We start from the raw sequence: 13,281 nt of genomic DNA, 5'->3' as shown, positions 1-13,281 counted from the left end.
AAATTAAGACTGAGGAGACACGACTTGAAGCTGAAATGTAGCTATTTTAGAACTGACATAAGGAAGAACCAGAAAACATTAAAGGCTACAAAGAGCTCAAAGACTGCGTGGATGAATATAATGTATTATAAAGGGGAGAAAATGGATTCCAACAAATGGAGCTAGAAATACTGTCTATATGCATACAGAAGTAGGAAACATCCTTAAATTAATTGCAAAAATTAGCTTCAAGGCAGGCCAGCCGTCAGACGGTGAGCGCAGGCCAGGAGTCAGACAGTAAGCGCTTCCAGCATGAATCCCTTAGAACAAAGCCTTATTTCAATGGATTTGGTGAAAACCACTTAACCATGAGGCTGAGAATAGATGAATGTGGCTGTATAAAAATGAAAGACACACATGCTTCAAAACCCACAATCAACAGTAAAAAGGCAACTGCAGAATGGGAGAAAGGACCAGCTAATCACTGACAAGGGGTTGGTACCCATGATACATGAAGAATCCCTACAACTCTATGTCAAAGCAAAGCTGGGCCTGAAACCCTGAGATTAAAAAAAAAGGATTCGTCTACAGGGTGAGTTCAAGTTCAGCCTGGGCACTTAGTGTGACCTTACTTCAGAACAGAAAGTAAAAAATGGGTCCCAGAAGAGAATTCATTCAGTAAAATTACTAAGCACAAAGACCTGAGTTTGATCCTCAGAACACATGTTAAAAATAAATCGAGCAGTGTTGACTCATGTCTGTAGCCCCAGCATTGGGAAGAGGGAGGCAGAGAACGAGCTAGTCAGTCAGCCTAGGCTACTTGACAGGTTCCAGACCGGCGAGAGATCCTTCCTAACAACAACAACAACAACAACAACAACAACAAACAACAACTAAAGGTGCATAGTGCCTGAGGAAGGATGCTGGAGGTTGTTCTCTGCCCCCCCCCCCCACATGCATGTGTATGTGTTCACATACATAAAAGACTGAGACATTTCTCTGATAATGATTTACACGTAGTTAATAAGCAGGTGAAGAAGTTTGTTAACATTGCTAATTACTAGGGAAATATAAAGAAAAGCAAGAATGAGATGTCATTGTGTGCCTAGTAGGACAGTTACTATCACCAAACAAAGTAACAAATGTTGGCCAGCATGTGGAGAGACTGGAACCCTGAACACTGTCCCTGGGGATAAAGAAACAGTGTCGCTGTTAGAGAGAAGAACACAGAAATTCCTTAAAATATTAAAGGTAGAATTAGCATCTGAGTTAGAAAGTCTCTCTGATACACACCACTAGAAGTGAGAACAGAGAGCCCAAGACATGTGTTTATACTCACTCAATAGAGGCTGCGGTCACAGTAGCTAAGAGGGAAAAGGCAACTCAACTGTCCATCAGTGGCTGAATCGAAGATCAACATGTGGTGTCAACAAAAGTAGTGTTCAGCCTTAAGAACAAGGAAATCTTGACACACACTATTACATCAACAGGCATTATGGGGGTAGCATGCTGGGTGCCACACAGTCACCAGGGGACAAATACAGTGTGATCCTAAGGGCACAAAGAGACCGAAGCAGCCAGATCTATAAGGACAAAGTAGAAACAATGAGCAGAGTCACCTTCTGTGTCATTCTGGGTGATGCTCTGCAGATGGGAAGGGCCAGAGAATGTTGAATGTGTTTAATGCCACTGAACTGTGTGCCTAGCAATGGCTATAAGGGTGAAGTTTATACTGCTAATATTTTAATCAGAGTTTTAAAGAGGGCACTCATTTCTCTTTCTTGGAATAAAACTCACACCTTTTCTAGGGTCCCATTTCTTGGTGTTGCATTGTAGTATTCTCAGTTGTAAAACATCAGACATCTGGCCTCATCCTGAGTACCACCTCCCACCCACCTCAGCCCATGTCACCATTCCACAAGAGCTAACAGAGCCTCTCTGCGGGCCAAGGCAGGCTGGGGCTTCTGCTTGCATAGTGCCTTGAGCTTACTGGATCTGTGCTATGACACCAAGTATCGGTGTGTGTGTGTGTGTCTGTCTGTCTGTCTGTTGGCCTTCCTGCTTGCCTACCTACTCTCTCTATAACCAACTTCACATCATGTTACAATCATACACAAGACTTGTGTAAATGTGCATTTGTGGTATATGCATATGTGTGCCTACACATATTTATAGAAGCCAGAAGTCAACAGTGGATATCTTTCTCTATTGCTCCCTACATTGTTTTTGAGACTGGGTCTCTCACTGAGCATGGAGTTCACCAGTTGGCTAGACTGGCTGGCTAGCAAGTCTCATTATCTCTGCTTTCCTGTGTTGAGACTGCAGGTATATGTAACCTATGTGTGTGTTGGGGATTTAAACTCAGGCCCTCGTTCTTGTACAATAGCCGTGCCACTCACAGATCCCTCACCAAGCCCTCAGACTTTTAATGATTTGGTTTTATGCATACAGTTGTCAAAGTGGGAAGATGGAATACGATCTTTGATGTATATTTTATTTTTAATTGGAATACAGTGATTATATAGTAATTATACATGGAGTCCCATGTGGTGTTTTAGTACATATATACATGTGTAGTAACTAGTCAGGTTAACTGAAACCCATCACCTCAGATATCTATCATTGAGTTTGGAACACTCAAAGTGTTCTCTGGAGACTGCTTTGGAATGATTATGTCAGTTATTCATTTATTGTCAAGCCTTTTATCCCGCTGTGCTGTAGAAATTACCTTCCCCCCCTTTACTCTCCTCTCCCAGACTTATCCCAGACTCTGGTAATGCTATTGCAGTCTCTACTCTTGTCACAGCTTCTACATGTGAGGAGACATGTTATTTGTATTTTTTTTTCAGTTTACTTTCTGGACACATACCTGTGTGCATGTGCGTGTTTGCAGGCATGCATGTGTTTGTCTTTGTGTCTGTGTGTGTACATGCATCTGTGTGTCTGGGTATGTGTGCAAGCATACATAAATGTGTGTCTCTGTGTGAGTACATACATGTGTGTGCCTCTGTGTGTGTGAGTACATGCATGTATGTGCCTGTGTGTGTGTGTGTGTGTGTGTGTGTGTTTAATGGCATGCATGCATGTGTGGCCTCTGTATGTGTGTGTGTGTGTTGCTGGCCCTCATGCATGCTAAGTCAGCATTCTTCCTCTCAGCTATACCCCCAAATCCTTTCAGGTAAGCTTCATACTTCACCTAGATCACCATAGCAACCTCCTTTTGGTCCTCTGTGTTAGGCAATACATGCTTCCAATCTTTTAACCTTATAGCAAGAGTGCTATTCTTTACAGAATGAAAAGTACAATGTCCCCTCTTCACTCTGTCTTCAGTGCCTCTTTCTTGATGCTAAATATTGTTGTTGTGTTTTATAAAAATAAAGAGAGAAGAAATATGTTCAGTGGCTGGGTAATCAGGTGTGAGGGAAGCAGGTGCCTCTGTGGGCCCATGCTGAGGCATCCCCCCCTCCCCCCAGGGATCAGTCACATGGCCATGTAGTATAGAATAGAGCTTATTCAGGGCATGGGTAGGGGAGTTGAAGGAGTAGACACACACACATACAAACACACACACACACACACACACACACACACACACACACACACAGGGTGGGTAAGTAGAGGAGTAATGGCTGGCCATGAGAATGGGGAGAGAGGGGTAAGGAGCAAGAGGACAGAGCAAGAGCAAGAGGACAGAGCGAGAGCGAGAGGACAGAGCGAGAGCGAGAGGACAGAGCGAGAGCGAGAGGACAGAGCGAGAGCGAGGGCAGAGCGGGAGGGGGAGGAGGAGGGGAAGGGGGAGGGGGAGGGGGAGGGAGAGGGAGAGGGAGAGGGAGAGGGAGAGGGAGAGGGAGAGGGAGAGGGAGAGGGAGAGGGAGAGGGAGAGGGAGAGGGAGAGGGAGAGGGAGAGGGAGAGGGCAAGCAGCCCCTTTTATAGTGAGTCAGGCACACCTGGGGAACAGAGCCTAGACTAAATGCCAACAATCATGGCTTATAATGATTCCCTACTGCTTCTATAGCCTCAACCAACATGCTCAATGCTCTGTTGTATTCTATTCACCGGACATCCTACAAATGTCCAGATCTGGAACCTTATGTATCCCTTGAGCCTTCACATGCCTTTCCTTTCAGTGAGCATCCTGTCCAGATCTTCCTTACCCAGGAAATTTCCACAGTTGATTCCACATCTGGTTTGTAAGTTACTCATTGGAACCTAACCTTGTCTACCCTGAGTTTTCATGGAGTGGTCTTCTTCCTGAGTAGATCCTGTGTTTCCACAAGCATGGTTGACACATCTTTGTGAGTAGTCTCAGTTTATGGAAAGAAGATCACAAATGGATGAATGGATGGACAGGTTTGTAGAGACTGCTGTTCCCTCACAGCCATGGATAACAGTATCAAAACTTGTCCTAGCTAGTCCTCCAGGTGCTCTGCCTGGAGTTCCCACCCATTCTCTGTCACGTGATTGATCATTGTCTAAGAAAAATGTGGGGCAAATGACTACCCCTGGTGTCCATTAACATACCAAAGCACATGCTGGCCCCCAGGCTCCCTGAATCACCAATACCTGTTACAGAGTCCTTGCTTCATACTTCACCTAGATCACTATAGCAACCTCTTCTTGGTCCCCTGTGTTAGGCTATACATGCTGATACATCCTGATACATCCTGGCTCTTCTCACCCTGTCCTCTATCCTAAGCTTCTGGAGCCCATAGAAGTCCCTTTCTCCAGGGTCTCACTCCTCCATAGCCATGCTACTTCAGTCACATGCTCTCTTGGAGCTCTTGCTTGATCTCTCTCTCTCTCTCTCTCTCTCTCTCTCTGCCCTTCTTTCTCTCACCTGATTTCCCCCTCCTCCCATCTCTTCTTTCATGGCCAAAACCACTTTGCTGGCTACGTTCAGTATACTACTTTCTCTCCCTGCTAGATGTCTCTGGCTATACTCTCCCTCATACCTACAATAAAAACCTTCAACAATATCTTGGAGTAAGTGTGTCCTCCCTCTCTGTATACAATCACCATGAAATGTATACAATCACTACACTAGCAGGAGCTGAACATAATTGGAAAGACCGGGTCATACCAAATCTCAGAGAAGGATATGTTAAGCATGTTGGGTGTGACAGTGTTTGTGGTATCCTACTTTACCTCGTTAGGTGTAACCAGGTCTCAGTTCACCAAGAATAGTGGAAGAGAGAAAACAGAACTGGCCCAGTGTGATAACATCTAAGCTCCAATGGTTAGAACTGGGATAAGCCATTATTTACCTGTTAGGACTCAAGCAGCCCACATACATAGACATAAACTTGAGTTAGACTATAGAGAATGTCTGGTTGTCAGATAAAAGCCAGCATCCCTGAGAAACTTGTGAAACAGGTTTTCTTCCCTCTACCTCATTCCCCCGCCCCAACCAGGAGTCCTTTGGCCTGTCTCTGGCAGAAAGGACATGTGACTCCACTGCCATATACCTGTGGTTTCATGCAAAGCCCATGCTGGTCTCTAGGCTCCTATGTTCCTACTCGAGTTCTTGCACATCTCAAAGCCTCCATGCCAGCATCCCATCCTTCCCTCTCCCGCCAGCTGAGCTCACCACTCTCACATTCTCTCTTGCTATCTCCTTGTCTTACATCTCTACTGTTCTCTCTTGTTCTCCTGCCTTTCACAGATAGCCCTGGCCATGTCCAGTATATGCTCCTTTCTCTCTGCTCTGGACTCTTCCAGATGCCTCTGGGTGTTCTCTTTCTCTTATTCACAATAAAAATCTTTCCCATAGAGACTATTTCGGCAGTTTCTTTATTGTACCCCTTTGCAAACATTTCTGATGTTAAAGAATTCATAATTTTACAGCCTGTCTTTAGATTTGGTGTCGACAGTGTAAGTCATGAAGCCCCACTATGCGAACTCTACTCTACATAGTGATCTTCTCTTTGCTACATTAAAGTTGAGTCTTTAGGAAATCCAGTATGGGCTGAAAAAAAAATGTTTTCCACAGACATATATATTCAGATGTGAGTACCCCTGTTTAGAATGTAAATCACAGAAGCCCTCAAAGCTGCCATCACATTTCGAAGAGTAGTGACAGAAAAGGAGGAACATAAGTCCCTGTCTTTTACTAACCACCCCTCCCCCCATATATTAAAGCTATCATTGCATCTTCAGTGATTGGGATGTAATTAATCACTCTTGTTTTACAGACTTGTAACAACACAGCTTGTCGCAGAAATGAAAACTTACTGTGCACATAGAACAAGCATACTGCTTTCTGATACGGCACTGCTAGCTTCCAGCTGACACTTGAGAGTCCTTGGATGTCATTCTGAGCATGATCTCTCAAAACCATGCTCTCAGAAACTCAAATACCATGTGCATTCTGTGGTATTCTGATTTTGGGAGAAATAAAAGCTTAAAGCTTAAATTCATAATGAACTGCTTTTCAAAAACGGGATTATAATTAAGTGGTGTTAAGTTTGTAACACCCTACCCCTGGCAAAGCAATCTGTATTTTAACTTATTGGGTCCTGCTTTTATCTGAGATGTATCTTTATATCAGGGAGGTGCTCTAGTGTTTACAAATATTGATCAACATTGGGAATGCAAAGGGAAGATGTATGCCGAGATTATGTTACGGGGATACATACGGTCATAAGCTGCTTTGGCAATAGCTTTGGCTGCGTTCTTCTGAATGTCAGGAATTGTGGAGCTCTCTGCGAATGACAGGACTTTTTTGAGGCTCCCTGTCTGCTGCATCAGCACCATGGTGTCCATATCCTCCAGGCAGTTGGCTATCACTGAGAGTGCTTCTACATGAAGGTCATTCAGTTCCTAATCATCAAAAAAAAAAACAGACACAGCTTGAAAATTGTCCTTTCAGTTGCTCCACAGGCTGCTGTGACAAAATACTTGACTAAGGCAACTTAGAGGGAAAGGCTTTACTCCATATTACAGTTCCAAGGGGACACAGTCCATCATGGCCCGGAACATAAAAGGCTAGCCACTCACGTTGCAGGGGTGGTCAAGAGTCAGAGTGAGAACAGGAAATGGAGCAAGGTTATAAGCCCTCAAAGCCCCCCTCCCTCCCCCGTGATGTATTTCCTCCCTTGAGATTCCACTCCTAAAGCTTCCATGACCTTGCAAAACAGCAGCACCATATGGGAACCAAGTGTATAAACACATGAGCCTATGAGGGACATTTCACATTCAAACCACCACAGTTGTGCAAATGAATCACATCATAGTGTGCTTAATTTTGTGCTGATAGAGCCAGATGAGGCAGAAGTCCTTATCAATGATGCATCCCACGCCACTTGACTCATCTTTTCTCGTTTCTCTTACTTTAAAATGTTTTATGGATAAAATAATGAAGAAAACAGCCAGTAATTACAGCGAATTGAAATTGCTTATATTATCTTCCATTAAATATAAATTCCCCAGGAAAAAGTATAAAGTTTTTAGGCAGTACTCAGTAGGAAGCCAGGGCCTTGCCCATGCTAGGCGCACACTTTCTAACCCTGAGCTACGATCTACAGTTCAGGAAGGTAGTTTTGGGAATAGGACAGAAGTTGAAGGTAAATATGTTCTCTAAAGTCTTGAAAGGAATGGGGGAAAAGCAACTGAGTGTGGCCTTCTTGATGGAAGAGTCACATGGGTCCCCAAAGCAGTGTGAACCTATAGCCTTCCTTAAACTGAAAAGGAGAGGTGCAGCAGAGATCACCCATACTGTATTCCAATCTCATTGCTTCTGGCCAAGGACTTGACTTTAGAAAAGTGCAGCAGGGGCCTGTGCTCACAGAGCACCCTGGTCCTACTATCTTTGCTACCACCTTCAAGCAAGGGACGTGATAGAATTTTGGGATGGCCTTTGGAAGACTATTACATCAAAGACTATTACATCACCTACAAGGTGGTCATACTTTGTGAGGCTGCATCGATGTCCTACACAAGGCTGAATATGCTTTGAATCAGTGCCTTGACATACAGTGCTATTTCTCCCTTAGCTAAGATTCACAGGTCCTAGAAACAAGGCATGGGTATTGGGTATTGGGGTGGCCCCTCTTGTCATCACTGTTAGTGGCTCTCTGGAGAAACTTTTGATTCTTGTGCCTGTAACTTATGCTTTCCTGGCCCAGAGATCTTATTTCCACCGGGACATACAAGAAATGATTCTAATGAATTAGAAGTTAAGGCTGTTCCAGGACAGCTTGGGTTCTCCATGCCCCAAATCAATAATCAAAGAAGACAGTTGCTATAGATGGGGAAGTTGGGCTGTCAATCAAAGGGAAGGAGGTCTAGAAAATACAATGTCTCTTAGTGTGTCTCTTGGTATTACCATAGTTGTGATTAAAGCCACTGGAAAGAACAATTACCCAGTCTGTTCCAAATGTATAATGAACAGCCAAGTGTGATGGTGTATGGTATAATCTCAGCAATTAGGAGGACAAAATAAATGATTGATGCAAGTTCCAGGTCAGCCAGGACTCTCTCTCTCTCTCTCTCACACACACACACACACACACACACACACACACACACCAAAACCAAATAGGCAAACAAACTTACAATGACTCAGTCCATTCTAGTCTTCATCAATGAAGATGAGTCAGGAGTTAAAAGCTCTCTCTGACCAGGGGAGGCTCTGGCTGAGGGCAGAAGGAACCTGGACTAATAAAAGGAGGTAGTGATGGGCATCAGTCAGCCCCTGTCACTGCTTATAGCTGCGAAAGCTGGAATTGCCCAGTGTTTCTTCTTCATGTCTGTATCCATGCATCTAAACATAAAACTTTGATTTGTACTCTCTTGTCCTCTTGTCATACAACTTGAGATGGTTAGTTATAATTTAGTATTTCAGTTTCATTACTTTTCTATCATAGAGTCTAAGGCTCTGAGGTTAAGAATAACAAATGTCACCTATTAACTTTGCACTCATTCTAGGGTAAGGTGTGCTAATGCCAGTGTGCAGGTAGCACAGGCAGGTGGATCTCTGTGAATTAGAGGCCAGGCTGGTGAACGTAGTTAGCTAGTCAGGCTAGTCAGCATTAAAAGAGAGATTCTGTCTTTATTCAGAAGACAGAAGTGAGGAATAAGGGGAGGGGGCCAAATCAAAACAGTAGCCCAGAAAACTTGAAAACAAATAATTAATTCCATGCCTAACTACAACCAAGTCAACAAATCATAGGACTGGTAAAATATTACTATTGAAATCATGCTCTAACCCACAGACATGGAAGAGCTCTCCATCAACGTGGTCCTTAGAGCTGTTTTGCACTTCTTCCAAGAATGGATTTGACACAAATTTTGATAATTTAATTCTTTGCAGTTCATGCGTTAAGAATATACTAGAGTAGTCTAGGGAACTCACTCAGTCCCTGAAGTGCTTTCCAGGCAACCCCGTCGGCCTGAGCACACATGGTGTGTGATCTCAGTGCTGGGGATGCTGAGACAGGAGGATGCCTGGGGCTTGCTGGCCTTCCAGTCTAGCTGAATTGGTCAGCTCCAGGTTCAATGAGACACACTATCTCAGGAAGTAAAGAGAAATCAATTGAGGAAGACACCTGATATTGATCACTGGCCTCCACAAACATATGCCCACTGACACCATATGCACACATACACACAGAGACACAAAACCAGTAAACATACATCCACACAGAAAGTATTGTAACTTGAGTTATGTTTATATTGCTTTATGAATGCTCATTACTAGACAAAGAAACACAGTTTTTTAATGAATTGACTTATTCTGTGATCTTGAGAAATCGACTTAATAGTTCCAGTAGATTTTCCTGTTCTCTTCGGGCTTTCTGTCTTTCAGGTCTGCTTTCGAGTTTGTTAGGATTTTGTAGCCTTCTTTTGTGTTGGTCTCGTTACCCTGCTGAGGAGTTTCAGTGGATAGAGGCATAACGAACAGCACTTTGAGCCTTGTGCTCCAGCCCTAGATAGGAAACTTTTATATTTCATGCTATGTATTTTAGTATAATTTAATTTCCAAATAAAATATCCATAGTAGACTGAAAAATACTTCATATTTGTGTATAGTTGCACTTTCTGTGACTACATACAGGTATTTAACCTGTCAGCCTCATTTTTTTCACATCTGTTATGTGATGAGATTAATGATGCAATAATTACATATGATATGTATACTATATCTGATATATACAATGATATAAACATGCGATAATTATATGATGTATGTTATGCAGAATAATACAAATATAAACAGGTATATCTAATAAATAGATATGTTATATATCTATCATGTTTAGTGTTGTAATTATTGTTATTTTATAGTTTGTCATACTTTGAAAGAAATGAGAAGGTAATAAAATCACATACATATAATAATGTCTACCACACAGAACAGATCTTTCTATGCTTTTTATTTTAATTCCAAGAAGACAGGAGATAGAACTGTGACACAATCATTTATTCTGTGGTTAATCCCTTTATACCTATGGTTCACTGAACAGAGTAACCTCTCTGATTTACATCTTTCATTTGAAGTTATAGGATGAATTGATAGGACAAAATAATAGTACCATTGGATTCTATATAGTTCTAACAGTATATATAGCCTATAGTACAGTTATAGTTCTACCCCATAAATGTAAAGTCTCGACACAGAGCTGATGCACAAGGTAACAGGGTGTCATGGAATCAGACATAGACGTATATGGCAAGGGAATAGGCTTGTGTCAGGACAGCTTTTGAAATTGTGCTTTATTTTCTCAGCTTTGCATAATCTCTGAGGTCTCTAATGTTTTAAGAGAAAACCTGATGATTGGTGCAGGAAGCGGATGCGGCCGCATGGGCCAAGATGTTTACTGCCTACCCGAGCATGCGCAATGAGCCTGCATGCGTGGGCTGCCTGCCAGGCTGGACTGTTCCTCGTGATCCGGGCCTGTCAGCCTATCGGTGACCGACCTGAGCTTGTGCCTGGAGCATATGTGTGTGTGTGTGTGTGTGTGTGTGTGTGTGTGTGTGTGTGTGTGTGAATTCTGATTGGATGAGGTGGGGTGGAGCTAGTTGAGGTCAGTCGGCTTGAGTATAGGAGTATAGTTGTTTAGCCCTTGCCCTAAGTAGAGGCTAGTTGTAGTAAGAGAAGCTGTTGTAAGTAAAGTTGTTGTAAGAAAAGCTGCAAGAAGGAGTAGGGGAAGAAGCCTAAGGGAAGAGAGCTGTAGGGGAAAAAGCCACAAGTAAAAGAAGTTGCTGCGTGAACCCGCCTTGGTGTCCGTGTCGTTCCTGTTGCCGCTGGAGTGAGGACTGGGACAATTGGTTAATCTGAAGCTTAATATTAATATTAATATCCAAGGAGCCTTTAACCTCCTAGACTGTCTCGCTTTCTTTACTTTCTAAAAGGAGCTAAGTAGTTTGTTTAGTATAGTGTATTGGAGTAGAAGCACTGGATCTGAAATCTACACATCAACATCTGGATCTAGAATTAAGCCTGGGGACTCTCTCAGCATGGATCTGAGCCAAGTCTGTGCAGCTACATGGTCTGCAGCATCCTGCTAGACTGGTGTTTGTAACCAGGAGATGTAAGACACACAGAAACTCTTCAAGTGGGAGATACAGTCCTTGCAACCCCCTTGGGAACTGTCCAGCGTCACCTCCGATGTTTCACAATGTATTTGGAAGGTAGATCACTCTGCTTGCCTCATTTCACAGAAAATCATGATGGGCAGAGAGATCAAAAGACTGATTCTAGGTGTTCCAGAAAAATCTTAGACCTTCAAAGCTAGAAGGCTTTTTTTCCTATCAGTTCTAGATGGTCTCTGTAACTAGGTCTTTAAATAGCCTAATAGACTTTACACAGCAATTAATGACTTGCTCCTGTAAACTCTGCTTATTAGAATTAAAACCATCCAGGCCTGAGGACATCTTGGAACGACATGAGTACCTTGGTCTCCAGGATCTTGGTGAGGTGGTCCAGCCCTTGATTTTCCTTCAGCATCGTCCGAGCCTCCTTATCGCACGTGATGACACCCAAGGTTTTGAGAGCCAGCAGCTGGATAATGGGGTACTCTGACCTCAAAAGTTCTAATATCGGAGGGATTGCATTTAGCTCTTGAAGTGTAGTCCGACACTGAAAATCCTGCGGTGAAATACAAGTGAGCACATGAGTCATAGCATTTGTACAACAAAACACAATCTCCAGAATGGGGAGCATCTATTATTACATTATAATTTCCCCATCTTTGTTTCCAGATTCCAAAATAACTCACGGACAAAAGAAAACTCTTCATGGAAAGTAATACAATATTTATTTGTGCAGACGTTGTCAAAGGAACTCAACAACATCTATGACCTGAAGGGTTCATATTGCTGCAAACTTCTATAAACAGCCATACATTGAAATGTATCCATAATACAATTCCTTTCACACTGATAGACTGTTTCAAATAGTATTTGATAAATAATGGCATGGGTCCTTTATCTTGAGGGGGTTGTTTGTGAGACAGCTGTACCGTTCACGTGTATGCGAATTTATAGCAGGATTTTCTCAAATTCATGACCTTGACTTAAGACACACATGACCTCAGAATCAGTTACATGTGAAGATCAATCCTGGTAGCAATTATGGGGCAAAAGATGTTGTATGGAACAGTGGAGAAAACTCCCAAACTCTGACTACTGCTGTATCATGACTTTTAAAAAAGCAAAAATGTAATTAAAATAGCATTAGGGATAAAAAGGGGATCTGGGCATGTGCCTCAGTCAGCTGAGCATTTGCCACTTAAGCCTGAGAAGATGGGTCTGGACATCCAGGACCCATGTAAAGAAGCCAGGCTTGCAGCAAGCCTGTATTCTAGCTCCAGGGAGACAGAATAGGTGGATTCCTGGAACTTAGTGGGCAGCCAGCTGATCTTCATCATCATGTTAGTGAGATTCCCCAAAAGGTAAGGTAGAGAATAATCAAAAAAGACTGGACATTGAACTCTGGCCTCCACATTCACATGCACAGATGTGCACACACCCACATAAACATGTATGCACAACACTCAGATACATTCACACACATATATACACATATACATACATATGCACATACACACACAGTCACACTCATACACACATAGACATACACACAGTCACACACACACACACACAAAGGGAAAGCCTTCACATTCACCTTAGCCTTTCTTCCTCTTTCACCTAACCTCTATTCAGCTTCCTTCAGGCATAAAAGTTATAGATGGCTTTAAAATGAGTGGAGTCATTTCCTCCAAGGGCTCAGAATTGACCAGAATGTGGAGAGAGAGTCACTGTGGATCTAATTTGGGAGGCTGGGGTCACCTTGGAGTATA

General features: G+C 42.9%; 1 protein-coding gene across 6 annotated transcripts in view; it reads right to left on the bottom strand.

Moving 5' to 3' along the window:
* The window catches only part of Armc3 (armadillo repeat containing 3), a 111,379-nt gene that overhangs the window by 49,589 nt on the left and 48,509 nt on the right, over positions 1-13,281 (bottom strand). For all 6 annotated transcript variants that reach the window (XR_001783178.1, XM_006497537.1, NM_001271563.1 and 3 more), the window contains exons 7-8: positions 11,874-12,068; positions 6,616-6,799 (exon numbers count right to left, since the gene is read on the bottom strand). Coding sequence is in view for 5 of the 6 variants with exons in the window: in XM_006497537.1 (XP_006497600.1) it covers positions 6,616-6,799; positions 11,874-12,068 (379 nt within the window). In the remaining variant the exon portion in view is untranslated. The remainder of the gene's footprint in view (positions 1-6,615; positions 6,800-11,873; positions 12,069-13,281) is intronic.

The sequence above is a fragment of the Mus musculus genome, chromosome 2 (assembly GCF_000001635.26).
Source record: "Mus musculus strain C57BL/6J chromosome 2, GRCm38.p6 C57BL/6J".
NCBI classification, from domain to species: Eukaryota; Metazoa; Chordata; class Mammalia; order Rodentia; family Muridae; genus Mus; species Mus musculus.
Note: the sequence above shows the minus strand (reverse complement) of the source record. Positions and strands in the feature narration are given on the sequence as shown.